The sequence below is a fragment of the Syngnathus typhle genome, linkage group LG4 (genome assembly GCF_033458585.1).
Source record: "Syngnathus typhle isolate RoL2023-S1 ecotype Sweden linkage group LG4, RoL_Styp_1.0, whole genome shotgun sequence".
NCBI classification, from domain to species: Eukaryota; Metazoa; Chordata; class Actinopteri; order Syngnathiformes; family Syngnathidae; genus Syngnathus; species Syngnathus typhle.
This window is the reverse complement of record NC_083741.1, coordinates 9,705,427-9,723,790: the sequence shown is the minus strand read 5'-3', so window position 1 is coordinate 9,723,790 and position 18,364 is coordinate 9,705,427. Positions and strand designations below refer to the sequence as shown.

Sequence of the window (18,364 nt, the reverse complement as noted above, 5' to 3'; positions counted from 1 at the left end):
TTATTATTATTCACCATCAAACTAAATTTGTCATTATTCTGGACATATGTATTTTTTTTTCTCTGACTGGTATATGCAGCCATCAACTTGTCAAATCTTGTTCTAGACTGTGATTGGGATTGGGATATTGTTAATCCATTTCACTTTGGTTGGATGTTTTAATGTGGATGTGGGATTGGGCAAAATATGTGAAACCGACACTGAGCTACCACAAGTTGTTGGTTTTTGTGTTTGCCTGTTGATATGTGCTAACCCAGCATTATAAGTATTCGTTATTTTTATCATCTTTAGCATATGCGATTGAGAGTCTAATATTAGCATGACGTTTATAGCTATAAAACTCTGGCCACAGTTTAAAAGCAAAGATATGTGAATGACACAATTAAGTTAACCACCCCTTCAGATGGCATTGAAAACAATTTGATAGGCACAGGAGTACAGCACAGACATTTTGTGTCACTGTTGAAAATAACTGCATCCACCCGTCCGTCCGTCCATCCATCCAGCCCTTGAAGAACCAAATGTAGTAATTTGGTCTAGACCAGGGGTGCCAAACTCATTTTTTTCGTGGGCCGCATTGTAGTCATAGCTTCTTTTGGAGGGCCATTATGACTGTCAACCCAAATGATTGTATGAACACCTCATATTATATACAGTAAAAGCTACAAAACAAACTGACAAATAACTCGTTTTCAAATCAGACGAGTAAAAACTGGTCAAATATAAAAAAAATAGATATTATTATAAGTGAAGACAATTTGCAATTCTAGTAATGACACACGAATTTGATGCACAATTTGTCTTCGCGGGCCACATAAAATGATGTGGCGGGCCGTATCTGGCCCCCGGGCCTTGAGTTTGATACGTGTGTAACATTTGGAGTTCATATATGAGAGGATGCAAGGTCGTAGGATGTTGAATATGGGAGAAAGGAGTACCATGGGACAAATAAGCATGGGAAGAACATATTAGGAGGGTTGGAGCTGAGGTCCAAACCCTGAACCTCCCAACTGTGGTGGGTTTTCAATTTTTTTTTTTTTAAATATCCCCAAAACACGATGTGCTAGACAACACAATTTATAAATCATCATCAAAAATACTTTTAGGGACACAATTTCTGATAAATGATGCTGTTGACCAGTGTCATTTCTTTTCCTATACAGCCAGTGACACGTAAAAAGAAAACTGTAAACTAAGTAGAAGCAAAACGACTTGCTTATTTAGAATCAATCAATCAATAACTAAATATTATTTTTGAGGAACATTGCTTATAATTAACACATAAATTATTAATAATAGACATGTTCTATCATCATTTTTTCCAACTCATTTTCATATACGTCATTATGCAAACCTGCATAAATAAAATGTTGCGTTTACAACAATACTGTTATCCTCAGTGAGGTATGAAAATATATGTTAATTTGTTGTTAATTTGCTTTGTATCATTGTGAGGGCTGTTTCTAATATTTTTGTCCAATTTCAATGTAGCAGTGCAGTGCCATACTAAGAATATATCTTATGATAATTGTTTTTACCTCTTTTTACACAACTAAATAATTATATTCTTACATTGGATCGAATTGACCCTGGGGTTAAAAATCCACATTTCAATACAGCACCAAAATAAATCTGTTAAGAAGATGCTCTTGAATGCAAACGATAATGAATGAAGTAATTGAATCCTCGTGGTGCCGACATTTGTGGGGCCCGTGTCGAGGGGCCGGTGGCCCTTAATGAAGCAGTGCGGATGAAGCGTGAAATCGTGTTCCTCCCGCCATCACTCACAAGATGTGTTTGTCTCGCCACTCAATGGATGTCACGTGTCACGCCCTTTTGACACCCCTCCCCACAGTTCCCTCACAAATATGGTCCCAACTCGTCCCTGTCACTGGCACTTGGCATAGGAGACTCAGAGGCGGTAGGTCATCCTCATCGAGTCCTTCTCATCCTCAGACCTAAAGGGGGTGTTTGCTCAACGACAGTGTTCCTGGAAAAGTTCTCAATGGTTTTATAACCAAAGCCAGCTGCTGTAGGCCCATGCTTGAATGTGTGCGTGTGAACTACAGAGGAGGAGTGTGTTTGAGTGTGTGCACGCACGTGTGTGTGCAGCTTCCCTTTTCAAAAAGACAGAGAGAAGAGAGAGAGAGAGGGTGAGCGAGTGAGAGAGAAAGTTTTACCACTTTTTTTTTTTAGGCATGAGCGCCGAGATCTTCAGTCCATACAGCTGCGACATGACCTCCATGGATGCATTTTACAGTCCTCCTGCAGCACAAACTCGGGACCAGCAAACGGAACACTTCAGGACGTTGCCAGCATCCCCTGATACCAAATACAGCCCCACTGCGTTCGTGCAGGCCCACAAAGGTCACGCGTACGGAGACAAGCCCCGGAGTTCGTTCCAGCACGAGTGCCACTCATTGGACGCGGCCGGAGCCGGTCACGCTGCTTTCAGCAAATTCCACCTCTTCACGCACAGGTCCTCCAGTAAAACACCTCCAGAGGAAGGCGAGGGACACCGGGAAGGCGCAGAGATCGTCCCCTGCTATGGTGAGTGGGCCTCGGCTTAATGTCTCAGCGGAGCGGGCGCTCCCCCCGAAACACTGTGAAGGATGCTGCGGGTGAGAAATCGCAGATTTCAGGAAAAATTGGCGATTCTTGCGCAATATGCTTCGTGGAGCTTCCAAATGTTTTCTGCGCGTGATCAAGAGTGGCTTTTTTTTTATGCACCCGATGATCACGTTGCCTTCATTAAATTAGCGCTCATTAAATGCGATAATCTGTATCACAATCCCTTATTATATCAAACCGGGATGCCACAATTGAATGATCGTGTTTTTTCGTTCTTTCGTGGTGTTGCTAGCGGTCTTATTGGGACCACTTACATTTAATTGCACCGAAATGGGCCACGAATGAGGGGGCGAATAAAACTTTGACCCACGTTTGGGGATGAACAGCGAGGTCCAACACTACAGAGACGATCGTGTTACCAGGAAGAAAAACATCACATAAAAGTGACAATGACACAATTCCGCAATCGTTTCATTGGACGTGATTAAAATTGATGCTCATTTTTCAAAAAGGTCCAAGCTATAAATTATACATAAGGAAGCAACTAAAAAATAATTTATTGTTGTAAACCACCTTGTCGATTGAAATATTTATTTATGATTGAATTGCACAGATTGTGAAAGTGATTGTGTCTTTGACCCGTTCTTGGATGAAGACCCTCTTTTCATTCCAGCCTGTCTTTTTTTTATGCTATCCGTGCTATTAAATAAGACTAAATCATTTTTCAACGCCACCAAAGCAGACTTCAGAAAACTAAATTTATCAATAAAAGTTTAGATTAAACCAAAAAGTAGGCCACATAATATCAAAATTATATTTATCAATATCAATTACTATTCTTAATTCATAACGAGCATAGGCCTATCATATTTCTTTTTTGGTCTTTGTAAAAATGTTTAATAGATCATTAATCCACTTCAAATGTTCTGTCAAACGAGGCCTTTTCATTCCGAAATCAAAAATGTGATTTTTCTAAAGACGTAGCCACAGTGCCTACATAACATTTAATTTTAGAATGAAAAATATGCATTATTATATTACATTATTATATTGTTCATTTATTAGAAATAAACCAATTAATTACAGTCTTAGCATTTTAATGAATAACATGATCAAACACATTTAATAATAACATTCCAAATGCAGTTCCATGTATTACAATCCAATATTGGAATAGCTCTGCCATTTATGTCAGTATCCGTATTATTATTAGTATTTATAGGGCTTAATAAAGCATAAACGAACCCAGGTGAAATGATTAAACTTAACCTTCAAAAACCACATTTAGGTCACAAAGTCAGCAGGATTTACAATAGGAAAACCCATAAAAGCAATTCGTTGCACAAGACAGTTTCTCCATAAAATGTTCACGTTCCTCATCTTATTAGTGTTTAGAATGAGGTTTCGAGGAAGGGGTAAAAAAAAGTGGTAATGTTATGAAAGGTCAACTGCACCGAGACATGTTTGGCTGCATTGACCCTGTAAATATTGTTTTCCAATGCTGCTTTCCCCGTCGTTACTAAGGAAAACTGATTAGACGGACACTGACAAAAACACACTCTGTGTACAGTTAGACTTAAACTCTGTATGCTTTAACAAATGTGCTGCAAAAACTAATGGTCAAAGTCATGCACGGAAAAGTCTCGGGGGAAAATTCCCTCTCAAGCAGCCCCTCCAAGTCTTTGTTATCCTCGAGAGACGTCACATTTCTTCATTTGATGTGTCCGTGTCTCCCCTCAGCGTGTGACCTTTAGCTTCCTGTCTCATCTGTCTGGGGTCGTAGGCCGCTTCCCCCGCACACACACACGCCACAGAATATCCATATGAGGCCCCGCAATGTCATTGCGCAGATCTTTGCAACACTTGGGTTCCAGTTGGATCTTGTAAAGGTTTAACTGCACCCATATTTTTCTTTTGTATTGTCAACCATTTGCAAATACGTTGATGAGAATTGCCACAATGGCAATAGTCCATTTGAAAAATTAGAAACAGGACAATTGTGAAATGACTTCAGTCTATTAAGTTCTAACTCATGTTTGAAAGGTATGCATGTAAAATGTAATCCAAAGATATTCATTCAATCTACTCCTAAAGGTAGAACATGTCACACTAATTTAACGTAATTAAGTTAGTTGTGCTTTTTTTCCAAAACTTGAAGTATAGCTTACTTTATTCTTTTATTTTAATTTATTTATTTATTTATTTATTTGGGTTTAGATGAGTGTGTCTACATTGATATTGAGTTTTTAGTGTACTGATGGCTCTTTAGAGATAAAGTACATCAAGTTTCTCCTTAGACCTCATTTTCCGCCTATGTGCCCCTTCGCCATCTTTAAGCTGGTGCGACAGGTCCATTCCGCTATCCTGTAACGGCCGTCCGAGGTGATTGGTTGGAGCAGGCGGTAATGGGAACCAGCCACGAGGCCCAGACAACTGAGACACACTTTCGTATGTCCGTGACATGAGTGGAGGTGACAAGGACTCAGGATCGTTTTACCATTTAGTTTCAGCTATGGCAGGCCAATTTGCATTAGGGCCCGCTTTGCATGGCCCGGTGAGAGCAGCGGGGGTAAGAAGCAGTCCAGAACTTCCTCTGCTCACTTTCTTGTCATGTCACAGCTGAAGATCACATTTATTTAAAAAAAAAAAGAAAGAAAAAAAACCCCATCAAACATCTGTGATGATTGTACCCAATTTAAAAGTCTCAAATGCGTTTTTATTATATCTTAAAGAGTCAAGTCTGGGCTATGCAGTTGTTTGAGGATTTCTTTGTATAATTTCTTCTAAAATTAAAACATTCTGAAAATAGAAGTAGACTAAGAATGAAATATTACCAGGTATGGGTTTTCAAACATCAAAATATCATGCCTTACTGAACAAAATTTAATATTAATATTAATATTTTTAACAACTTTAGCCAGATGTCATTTTAACCAGCTCACATGGGTGCTAACTGTAGGATTTTTTTTTTGCTTTACTTCCCCAAAGTACTAGACTATAATAGTAAGCAAATTATTGTACTTTTCACAGTCAATAGTATATATATATTTTTTTTTATAGGCAAGGTGCAAAAGGATCAACTAAGCAGTAAAGTCATGTCAAAATATGTATCCAATATCGTAAAATACAAAGAACCCATAGTTTAAAAATGATCCAGAATCATCTTTGAACTAAAAAAATAATAATAATCTGAAACTAAAGTTGCCAAAATGGTGGGGTGTGTTTCTGCATAATGTGCCATTTTCTGGGGTGTATCGCATTAGGGAGATTGTGTCGACATGCAGAACCAGCAAAAAGTGCAGTGACACTTATGAATGTAGTACATTTCACAGTAGCTAATGGAAAGTCGTCTGCCTGGAACACAGTGTAATCTATAACTTTTCACATAATTTCTCAGGCAGTTCTCAGAGGAAAACAGTACATGCAGTCATTAATCTGCACAGTTCAACATCCACTTGCAATGATGACAACAAAAATACATATCGACAGGTTAAGAAGTATGTGTACTTTTCGATAGAGCGATGTAGTGAGTTTTCAAACGTAAAGATTTTTTTTTGTTCTCTCAGATGGAATGTTCACCCCCCCTCCCCAATCAAACCACAAAAATCACAAGATGAAGGATGTTCATCTTTGCTCGAGCGGGCGAAGGGAACATTTGGAAGCGAGACAAGGGTGGGTGTACGAAGAAGGAAAAGTGTTTGAGATGTGATTTATCAGTCTTGGACTTCATGGATTCTTTTCACAGTCTATAAACGTTACACAGCCTGCTGAGATAGATCATCTGTGCTCAGTCAGCAGAGCTGCATTTCAAAGTGAACGTCTCTCACATTGGAAGGGTGGGGGGAAGAGCATTGTGCTGATGTTTGCCGATCGTCTGTCTGTGAGACACTGTGACTATTTCCGGATTTCGAGACGGCTCCAGATTTACACCTCTTATGAAGAGGAGTGTGCGCGGCGACATTATCCCAATATGCTTGGCATCGCTCAACAGAAAGTGCCAGTTGTAGTGTGCTCGCTGCTATTTCACAAAGATCAGAGGAGATATATTTTGGGTGCAACAGTAGAGAGACTGAAGCCATACCTGTTGGTGAGGCTTTAATACAATGTCCAGTAGTTTGATGCGTGCATGTTTATGTCCTTCAATATCTTGCAGCAAAGCAGGGCACCGACAGAAACTTTATGTTCCCTCGCAATCCTTCTTCTCAGACCGTAAAATAACCCCACAAAAGACGTACAAAGGCATTCTTTCCTCGCTGATTTACTGTCCTGGAGGTCGCTCAACTTATGTTTGTAGTTTCAATTCTGGTGTCATTTCTTTTTTTTTTTTTTTTTGGTTCAGTGCAGTGGTGTTTTCAAATGTTAAAAAAGAAAAATTAGTCACCAGACACAATGATGTATCAGTTGATCCATGCTGTATTTTTAGTTAGGCAGGTTAGGCAAATTACCAATGAGCTATTGAGCAATTAAAAAAAAATATATATATATATATTAAAAAAATTATATATATATATTATATTATACTATATTATATAGATACTGTATATATATATATTTTTGTGTATATATATATATATATATATATATTAGATAAAAAATAAAAAAATACAAATAAAATATATTTTTTAAATATAATATATATACTACACGCACACACACACACACGCACGCACACACGCGCGCACACGCACACACACACGCGAATCATAACAGAAATTGGGCTCTTCCATGGTACTTAGTTCAAACAACATGTGCTGCCTTCAAACAATTGTTTGGAATGCATATTTCAACAAAATAACACATGTCAGATATCTTCCAATAGTTGTAATAGGATATTGGGAGAGGTGTAAAAAAAACATGATGTGAGTCACAACTATTGAAATACTCTGTTCAGAACTACTGGAACATGTGCTCTCACTTGTGCAGCTGTAAGTCAAATCATTATTTTATAGCCGTACTCGGCGTGTGTTGCTACACAGGTGTAGGCTGAAGATGAACTGATGGTCTCGTAATAATTTAGTGAAAGGAGATGACGGTTGGTTGTACTCAGATATGATAAAAGTTTCCATGTGCTCCAAGACTCAGAAAAGCATTTCTTATTTTCCCGTTGCGGCAGAACTTTTTTGAAGAAAGCACATTAGCTCCTTCATTGCCAAAATGCAACATGAACAGTAGTCTTTTATCAGTTAGTGGTCATTACTCACCAACCTGACAGGACTGCGGCGATCCGGCAGAGAAATATGATGATCACGACTAGGACTGTTTATGCAGGAATTTTAAAGCAAAGGACGTTGGGGTCTAAAACCATATACATGAGTCATGGACAAGGAGCCCGCTGCCGGACTCCCAGAGGGAATTGTGTCACCAACTTTGGAAATATTTAAGCTTTTTTTTTCCGAATTAGTCAAACACCAAAAAGTCTGCTCTCGCAAACTCTATCACCTGATTGATTTTCGGATGGGTTGACATTCTGCATTACTTTCATCAATTCAAAGAATGCTTGTTTAGTTCTTTAGTGGTTGATCTCTCTCACAAGCAGCGTGGAAATGCACAGAAGCATTTGCTTGAAGTTAGTGTGTAAAATTTCAATCTCCCTAACAATTGAGGCCTTTTCAAAATGAATTTTATTGAAATGTAGTTGTTTTTTATGAATGGTAGTGACCAAATTGGATATATGATATAGTCATCTGTGGTGGAATAGCGGATAGCCTCATAGTGAGATTCTGGGTTTGAAACACTGGTCACGTCTTGGTTTTGTCATGCTCGCTGTGCGGCTTTTCTTCCCCCACGTTCCAAAAGCATCATTGTGTGTTAGCTTAATTGTTCATCTAAACTGTGGTTGTGAGTTGAGATGTCGACCTGTGCAAGGTTCATGAATGGATGGATTCATTTTCGGTACCATTTTGCCTGTTCTATTGTTTTTTTTTGTTTGTTTTTGTTTAACCAGCCATCTATCGGATCTACCCGAAGTAACTCGCAAGATGATTAATCTCTTCTAAACAAACATCATGTTTTGCACCAATGTGTAGCAAAAACAACAACACATGTTTTGAATGTTGGATCAGCATAGCTACTTCTAACATTTGAGTGACCTGCCATGCATGTTGGTTCCGGGTCAGTAGGTGTAAGCGACCCAAAGCCGAGAGCCCGCATGAATACAAACATAACTGAGAGTCCTGAATGGATCACCTGAGAGGGTTTTGCATATATGTTGGCAATGGGTCACACACAAAAAAAGCACCAAGACAAAACTTTGGTGGTATCCCACGCTCGACTTTATGCAATCACATCCAAAAATGAGTAAGACACTGGATCATTTTGATGGACGCTGGCAGACAGATGGTCATGAAGATTTATTTGCGCAGATTTGTCTGAGGTTTGAAAATTCACATGCTGCAATGCCATTAAGTGAGTGTGTTTAGTTTCTTGTAGCCAGAAATAACATCTTTGCAAATTCAGCATGACAGTTCAGGTGACGCCGCATGGCAGACATCCAGCTTTTCTGAATCTTAAAATGTTCTCTGCAATTAAAAGAGCCACTTTGTCATATAGAGCTTCCATACCTCAGAACATCAGAGAATGATCTATCAAGAACAAAAGTGAATGTCATCTATCATGACGGGAAATCTAATCAGTGCTCACATTAACACTGGAAGCCAACACATTTCGCAACTAAAGACCAAGAAATGCAATTGCTCCACCCCATCATAAATCCAACTGGCGAATTATGAGCTATGCAAAGCTGCCAAGTGACTGTCATTTCAAGCACTTCAGCGGCACAATGGAAAATGTTCAAATGGTGCCAGTGGTGGTAGAGTTAAAGTTTCAGCACGTTCACACAACTATATTGGGATTTGAATGTACATTTTTGTTGGCAGGTAATGAAAAGAGCTCATGCAGTTCTCACTGGATGTTTCTGTTGCCACACATCTAATGTGGCGGCAGAAAAATAATAGATAGTTTCGTTTTGAATGTACAATACGTCTTATTGTGCCTGTTGTTCTTGGTGGTTGACAAATGCATTGCATCATAATGATGCATTAACAATCCAGAACATTCCTTCACAAAGAAACACACTAATAAAAAGATTATTTTGTTACTGAAATGGAACATGATGATATTTTTAAATTCTGTTTTATTGGCTTTCATTAGATTAGGCAAATCTTCTCTCAGAAGTATCACAAGCAATCAAGCACACATCTTGCATGAAGCTAATATATTAACAAGGGGCTAATAATAAAAACAACAACATGATAACAGGTCATAAAGCACTATCCCAATAAATGTTCCATGACAGGTTGTAGTTTTAAACTAGAACTCCCCTCCCCTACAAATTAACATGGGACAGTCTAGTCATTAAGAACAAAAGTATCTTTAAACCAACCTGCATATATTGTATGCTCATTTCACCTCCTCTTTTGTTTCTATCCAAACTGCACCTTTTAGTTTTGACCTTTTCCTTTCCATGTTTACGATGAGTGTAGCTTACATTTCCCATCATTCCCCAATCTCCCCCCCTAGCCCTCGAATTCCCCAACCAATGATTGACATATCGTGCCGTTAGACAATAGAAAACCATTTTAGGTAACAATTTTCTCTTCAGTTTGGGGCAATTTGCCACAGCCCTCAACAATTGCCGCTTATGCCAGAAACCGCCACTATATTCCTTCCATTTTCAAATTCCTAAAATTGCTGCTTCATTTGCTCTCTGTCTTCTAGGTAAAGACAGTTCACATCTAACGGATTCGGACTTGACTCCACTCTCCGATCATCCAACAATGGACACCAGCTACCTGGCCGTGAAGGATCAGGGTGTCAACGCAACATCTGATAAGTTACCAGGCGCTGATTTAGCCAACCCCCATGATAAGAGTGATAGCAGCGAGAGCAATAAAGGCAAGAAGAGGCGCAATCGCACCACCTTCACCAGCTACCAGCTGGAAGAGCTGGAAAAGGTCTTTCAGAAGACGCACTATCCAGATGTTTACGCCCGTGAGCAGCTGGCGCTACGGACGGACCTGACTGAAGCACGTGTGCAGGTAACAACACTTAGTTACATCATTCGCCTTTAACGTCACTACTATCTACCCTTTAATTTTTTATTTTCTTTTTTTTGTAACCAAGCAACTATTAATTTTACAGCCACAAATTAAGTATTTTAATAAAAACTCTTTGCTTTGCCAGACCGTACTTCCAGATGAAGCCACATCGTAATTCTTTCGATTTAACGTTTGGCTTTAAAATAATCCAAGGAAAACATTGGAAAGAAAACTGTTCAAATATCTGGCACTTGGTGCTACACTGTTCAGGAGGTATTCTTGCATTTTACATTCATGATAGTCATGTTGACTGTCCGGTGTTTGTTTGACCACTGACACGGAAAGATAGGCGTCATACAGCCAAAGACTTTTTGGTCATATAGCCACAGAGGTTTTAGGTCCCAATAAACAGACATACTATGTGAAATTATAAGACATTTCAGTTTGAAACATTGATTCGCTCGTATGAACTGAATTCCCACTCAGTGGCCCAATCACAACCACTCTGTGAGTGCTTGACTCTAATGTGAGTCCGCGTTTCATCAATTAGGATCGGCTTCAAATTTCCTGTGACCCTGAAAAGGATATGCTGGTGAATGGATGAATGAATGTTTGGAAAGTTTGACCCTAATCTACTTTGCTTGTGTTGAGGTTGTAACGGTTAGATGGCGCTCGCCGTACTAGCTGCTTAATTAGCTTGACATCATACTGGAACGTCACAATGGAGTCAATGAGGAAGAGGAAGTCTACGTAGTCTACGTAACTTTGCATCCTTGCCATGAAATTATTTTTTTGTATTAGGCAACACGTTTATCACATCTGCTTCAAAGTTCTGAGGTTCAGGATTCAAATTGCCACTATGGCCATCCTGCGTGGACATGCCTTTAGTGTTTTCCTTTACAAATGCAAGCAAGGTTAATTCACGGATCTAAATCAAGGATGGGCAACTAGCGACCCACGACCACAATAGGTTAAACATAGGTTAGATTGTGAGTGTAAATGCTTGCTTGTTTACATGTGTCCTGGGGACCAGTCCAAGGTGTACCCCACCTGGATGGATGGGATCAGTGTTTTGTTCTTTCAATTGCACTGTTGTTGACCAGTCAAAATTGAACGTATGTATCCGATACCATAATATTGTAGTTTAAGCACTAAGACTTACATTTGTCATGTACGTTACTCACTTTTGAACACGGTGCATTACAAATGTATATATCATCCTGTAGGATAATGGAAAATATTTCTTCCTCTACTTTTGGCTTCCTCTGTAGAGGATTTGTACAGCAAACCCTTTTTGAACCCTTCCTGACTCACCTCAGGAATTCCCCAGGAATGTATAGCATGTAAAGAGATATAGGTTGGGAGGAAGGTGGCAAATGCAGCTGGGAAACAGGCCAAAAAGTGGTCTGTTATTTTGCTCTCCTTAACTTTCTGAAAATAGAAAAGTGAAAAATGTGCCTCGGCGGGATCAAGCTTTGTAAGAACACCAACTCACGGCTTCAACATCTGCAGTCCTGCACAGATAACGTCACTCAGAGAAAAACGTGAGACATTTATCTGGTAATGTGGGAGTGATGGAGGCCAGGGGCCCCCGGGGGTCCGACGGTTTGGGTTGCCTGGGCCTCATATGTTGTGTTTTTGGAGAACACACTTTCATCAGCAGCATATGAGGAGATGAGCTCAACTGTGTTTTGATGGTGGTCAGCGGCATGTTCGTAAACATCCTTTCCTTGAACGCCAGGTTCGCCGCCCAACCCCCAAGTCCCGAGAGTCAAACATCCAGTCACCATTTGGAACACTTTGCATGCAATCTGGTGGTGATGCCGTAATGCATTCCAGCACATTTCTGCTCGATTCCACTACTCTTATGTCGTGTATGTGAACATCTGTGGGGCGCAGACAACCTAAGCCTTTGGATTCTCCTTGTTTTTCTTTCATTAACATCCTGTTCAGAAAAGAATGTGTCCCCGCTGTGGTCTCCCGGGTAGAGGTGTGAAACAAAAGCCTGGTGCAAGGTAGCCATTGATATTTCAACCCTTGTCTTGTGGCCAAGACAATGCGTTGCTCTCGATAATAAAAAATAAAAAAACATATTTGATTTTGGCTCCAAACTGGCTACGTGCCCGTGGCATAGAATAAGAGTAAGTTTACAACCGCTCTTGGAGGAGACAAACAGCAACAGTGACACGCAGCCGCAGGGTTATAACTCAGCTCTGAAGGTCGCTGTGAGGCTCACACGATCACAATCGAGTGACTCAGATGGCTCCAGCTTTTACAGCCTTCGGGTCTCCCAGCGGCCCTCTTAAACACTCACGGTCAAAAGATGAAAGGACCGAGAAGCCTCGACGCCCGCTCTGTGCTCCATTCAGGACATTTGCCCAAAGAAATGAATGGCGAGTCTCAAGTGGGAACCATTACTGTATTGGTTTGACTAAAGCTCAAACATAAATTGTGAAACCCGCTTTGAGGAAAAGGGTTAAATACATCTCGGAGGAGGCTGACCTTTATCCCGGAACATAAAGTACTTTTAATGAAAGATGTAGGATCTGTAGTCCGAAGTTGTTTGCTTTTTCTGCCTCTGGCTTTCAGAGGGCAAAAGTGAGTTCAGATTGGAGTCATACGCAGTGCCGATACAGGGAAGGGGGCATAGATCAAAGGTCAGGGGTTCCAATAACATCACGTCTCTCAGATTCTTCGTCCGGTCACTTTGGAGAGCTCAAAGAGCGTTAAAAAATTGCGACGACAAGTTTGACATTAGGTACTTGTGAACATTTTTGCAGTTCAACCAAATACATTTGGCCTCGCTGAGTGAATTTGAAAGATAGAAATAAATGGACTCTTATAGAATATTCTAATTTCTCAAACGTTTTTGATGAGACGCAAAAAAAAAACCACATCTCAGTCTGATTGTGTACTTTCATCATACTAATAAACCGATGAATACCTCTCTGGCAATGTCAATGACAATGGAACAAACTGTCCTCTTTGTTAAGGCTGACCGTTTCATGCGCGCATGAGCCTGCAATGTTGTGATTAGTCAGTGAATATGGGAGGATTTGGCAGTACAAACGTACATTTAACGAACCACAACACCGGTCCAAAGTGTTTCCGTCATATTAACGGTGCTTTGAGGGTGTTGGAAAAGTGAAGCCAGGCTCAGCCTCAGATTTCTTTTCAGCTGACATGAGTGACAGCAGAGGCGGGTTATCAATCCTCCAAGCTGCTCTCACACTTCAAAGTGTTCCTGGGCCCGTACAGCTCTCCTGCTGGGACCTGTTTGGCATTTCTCTGCTCGCTCACTCTCTCGGACTGGAACATAAATAAAGCCTCATTGAAAGTCCGGCAGCTACTTAAGCTGTCAAGGTCTTTACCAATTACTGTCACGACACAGCGTGTGCAACATGCAAATACATTCTCTCTTCATAATAACCACCAGATTGAACCGGGAGAGATTGGGACACTCGGTGTTGGGATGTGGATCATCTCACGTGAAGAAAAAGGTTCAAACTAGTCCTGGAGTAGTTGCTACTCTGAGTAAGAAAGAACAGAGGAAGACATCTGCTCTGCTTCCGTAATTTATGCAGCATCGGTATCTGACCGCCAGGGAGCTTTGGGCTACAGGAAATTAAAAAGGAAAATGCAAACAAAGCTAAGTTGCAATGCCATCTCACCTTTCAATGTTCTCATTATTGCCTCCTAATCTTAGCACAGTGTACAAATGCAAAGAGCTGATGGGTGAAACTCAAGAAGCTCACACGGGGCCCGACACTTTGTGCGCTAATCAATCTGGCGGTGGCGCTGTACGTGGCACGCCTTCAGCCAGTGTGATGTCACGCAGCACACTGATGCTTTCATTACACGGCAGTTTTAAGTCCAAACGTCAAATATGATTACAGGAAACATGAGGCACTCAGCGCTTGTCACATTGCAAATAAGCAAAGGTGAACTGAGAGAGATCTGTTTACATTTTGTTGTAGAAGTGAACGTTGTTTAGAAAACCCGCATAACATTCTTGCCTGCATTTTCCAAGCTACTTGTAATAAATGCATTTCCTGGCAGAACTGCTCGGATCCAAGCTTTTCATAAAAAGATATATTATGATTTGAACTATAAATGTACAGTACACTAAAATGCCAACAGATTTTGAAACAGGATGAAGAGTTGAAGCTTATTCATTTATTTTTTTATTTTTAAACCCATATTATCCATCCATCCCTCCTTCCGCCCGTCTGTCTGTCCTTCCATCCATCCATTCTCAATGCCACTTGTCCTCATTAAGTTTGCGGGGGAGCTGGAGCTTATCCCAGTTGACTTTGTGATGGAACAACTAACGCACACAAGAGTCTCCAATGACCCTAACATTAATTATTTTGCAGTGTGGACAAAAGCACGGGGAACATGCAACCTCTAATCAGTACTCCATCGATTTGCCCTGCTGCCTAATCGGTTTATTAATATGTGTAATAAGTACGCACATACATATGTAGGTTTTTTTCTATCTATTCATTTTTGCACTTTTCTTTGTCCAATTGGAATCGATCTACGTTACCAGATGTTTTATAAAGATGATGCATTTTCAGAAAGTGTTTAGTGCTTGGGAATGTGAAGATCTATCAAATGAACATGCGTCTTCTGCTCAGGTGTGGTTCCAGAACCGGCGGGCCAAATGGAGAAAGAGGGAGCGTTTTGGTCAAATGCAGCAGGTTCGGACGCACTTCTCCACAACTTACGAGCTGCCTCTGCTGACACGTCCCGAGAGTTACGCACAGGTAGTGCAACATTAAATGTGGATTCATTCATTCATTCATTTATGATCAGAATAATTGAATAATTATTTTACAAGCGGCCATGGGGTTAAGATGGTCCTGATATATGATTCTATGATTGCGAATGTCATGTTGGGTTAAGGCCATTTATTTTTTCATTATACATTTATGGCTTTTCGTGTTGTGTTTTTACTTGTGCACTTTATTTACTCACAACATTAAGTTAAATGTTTATGGTTGATTCCCAAAATACAATCAGAAGAATATCCTAAAACGTAACAGAAGCAGTACAAGACTAGAGAAATTTGACAAAACACTCAATTAAATTCCAGGAAACAGATATTATACTAAAGTTTTTAAATATAACTTCTGATTATTGGATCTCATAACTGTAGCATATATGTTTTATTTCTTTTTGCTTCAGATTCAGAACCCTTCCTGGATTAGCGGCAGCAGCGCAGCGTCACCTGTGCCAGGCTGCGTGGTGCCCTGTGACACGGTGACCCCATGCATGACCCCTCACCCCCACTCGGCCAGCGGGGTGTCTGAGTTCCTGGGTGTTCCCAGCCCCGGAGGTCACATGGGCCAAGCTCACATGGGCAGCCTGTTCGGAGGATCTCCCGGCATGGCTACGGGGCTCAACGCGTATGATCTCAACATGGACCCTGACCGCAAGTCCTCGAGTATCGCCTCTCTGCGTATGAAGGCCAAAGAGCACAGTGCAGCCATATCTTGGGCCTCATGATGCGTCAAAGCCAAAGGGGACGATCTTTATCTCCCTGTTGATGTCCGAGCCAGCCTGGAGTGGGCTGAAGGCGCACACATAAAAATCTACAGGCAACAGTGACTACCTTCATGAAGGCTGCTGACAAATGCAAATGATGAAGCAATTATTCAGAATGACTTGAAGTGGACTTTGTGGAGTGGGAGACAACTCTGTGCCGTTACAGTATTGGTGTTTTTGTTTTTTTTAACTAATTCATGCACTTATTTTGCTAAAATACAGGAAGCTTTGTTTGTACAGTGCTTTCAGTGAGTTCGGGTGCTCTTTTATTCTTACTTCACTATTTAAAATTGGAGTTTTGTGTGGGCCGCGCAGGATTTGCTTCAAAATCAAGCATCTAGACCGGCTAAATTTCAGATTTAATTTAAAACAGTAGCGAAAACAGCTCCCTCATGTATAAATTTGAATGGTTTTAAACAAGTGAACCATCAAGCTACAAGAACAAATATGTCGTGTTGGACAGTGGGGCCCTCATTCACTTGGTTTTGTTCTATATTATTTTAGTTTTTCTTTTTTTTTAACATTTTAAGCATCCACGGTGTCAGGAAAAGTACATACTTGTCGTACAGAGTGACATCAATCACAACATAGCAACGTAAATTTAAGAGACTAATGGGACTTGAAAGTTTGGGGGTTGATTTTCCCTTTAAAGAGTTGTAATACAAGTATGGCCTTAAATGTTATGTTGCTTTCTACTACTTTTTTTTTTTTGAATGAAGGATGTCATTGCACAACGATGCACAGAAACTGTGCTTTGTTGCTCCCCCTTGAAGAATCAGGTTCTTCCACAACAAAGACATTCAAGTATGCATCTTAACTTTCAGTTCAGAGCAGCTCTCTTCCAAGTCTCCTCTATGCTTGTTTACCTCCATCCAATACAGATGCTTCAAGTCCACTGTGGGAAGTCTTATTATTCCCCCAGATGCCTGAGGACAGAAATAGCAGATAACGTTTGCGCTCCTAAATCACTGACACAATGTCAGGTTATGTTCCTTTGTTCGCAAAGATTGCATGACGCCGATACCTTGTCGAAGAGCTTTGGGCACAGTAACCGTTGAAAATTGTCAAAATAGGAACCACATTCTCAGCAGGTGAAAGAAGTGTAGTGCAGGCTATAATCTGTCAGCAGAGCACGTCACACCGGACTTGTTCAAATCACATCCAGTTTTACCCCTTGGTCCAAATCCAAGGCATATGCAGGACATAATCCAAACTGTATAGTCCATATATCAAAAGTGAGAGGATTGGCTTGGATACGTGGACATGGGGGCCCCCTTCGCTTGCTGAGGGCTTGGGTGGAGAGGATTTCTGCTGTGTTCCGGTGTTCTGGGAAAAGGACAGTGCACACAGCTGTGCTCAGGGGCTAAATGTAAAACAAACATGCCTCACACATGCTTCCCCCTCAGCTGTCATGTCTCTGCTTTCAAAGATCCTTCCCCCCCAACTCCCCTCACGCCGATGCTCTTCGCTTGGCCCTTTGCACAACGTGTCCACAGCTCCAAATCTGCAGAGCCATCACAGAGTTCTCTGGCTCAGGGTCGAGGCGCAGCCAACCCAGGAAATATTTTTAATTAACACTGAGCCCTGGGGAGCCAGCGGGATCTTGTGTCAGGACAGACACACCCGACTGTCTTTGGGCTGCACAGCATCAACAAACAATGTGGACATAAGGTTATGTTTTAATGCATACTCATGTTTGCAATCATCCTGTTTATGGTGGATCAACACGTACGTATACTCCAAAGGGGATATAGAACATGAGTAATACCATGGATGGCCCATGCCCCCACTTGGTTTCCTTTTCAAATACTACTGAAGTCATTCAATCAGTACAGGAGTATTTGTATTATAACTTGTTTTCATGTGTGCAGGAGTCTTGGAGATGATCCGGTCTTTTTTGCTTATCAACTATTTGTGTTGGTTCCCCTTCTATAGGAATTGATGGCTTTTAAGCTATTGTTGCAAGCAAGATGTGTGATGTTTTTGTGTGATTAAAGGTCAATAAGTTATTGTATTTCTTTTTTTTAAGAGATGATCTGCAAATGGAACATTTAATACACTTTGCAATAACTGCATAAGAATAAACAGCAAAAAAGAAGTTTAGAATAATGCTCAAGTGCCACTCTCTTTTTTTTCTTCAGTGTTGAGGAAATCCCCAAATCTTGAAAGTTCTGGTGGATAACATGCTATGAATTTTCCATTGTATA

General features: G+C 40.6%; 1 protein-coding gene across 1 annotated transcript; it reads left to right on the top strand.

Moving 5' to 3' along the window:
• The first annotated feature begins 1,902 nt into the window (after positions 1–1,902).
• Positions 1,903–18,268, top strand: LOC133153255 (homeobox protein aristaless-like 4). Its single transcript, XM_061277420.1, has 4 exons — positions 1,903–2,550; positions 10,288–10,607; positions 15,248–15,376; positions 15,798–18,268. Exons 1-4 carry the CDS (start codon positions 2,199–2,201, stop codon positions 16,116–16,118), a joined length of 1,122 nt encoding a protein of 373 aa, XP_061133404.1. The 5' UTR covers positions 1,903–2,198; the 3' UTR covers positions 16,119–18,268.
• Positions 18,269–18,364: the final 96 nt, after the last annotated feature.

Coding starts and splice junctions, on each gene's coding strand:
- LOC133153255 (XM_061277420.1), top strand. CDS start 2,199: ATGAGCGCCGAGATCTTCAGTCCATACAGCTGCGACATGACCTCCATG. Junction 2,551..10,287: donor AGAGATCGTCCCCTGCTATG/GTGAGTGGGCCT, acceptor TCTGTCTTCTAG/GTAAAGACAGTTCACATCTA. Junction 10,608..15,247: donor TGACTGAAGCACGTGTGCAG/GTAACAACACTT, acceptor TCTTCTGCTCAG/GTGTGGTTCCAGAACCGGCG.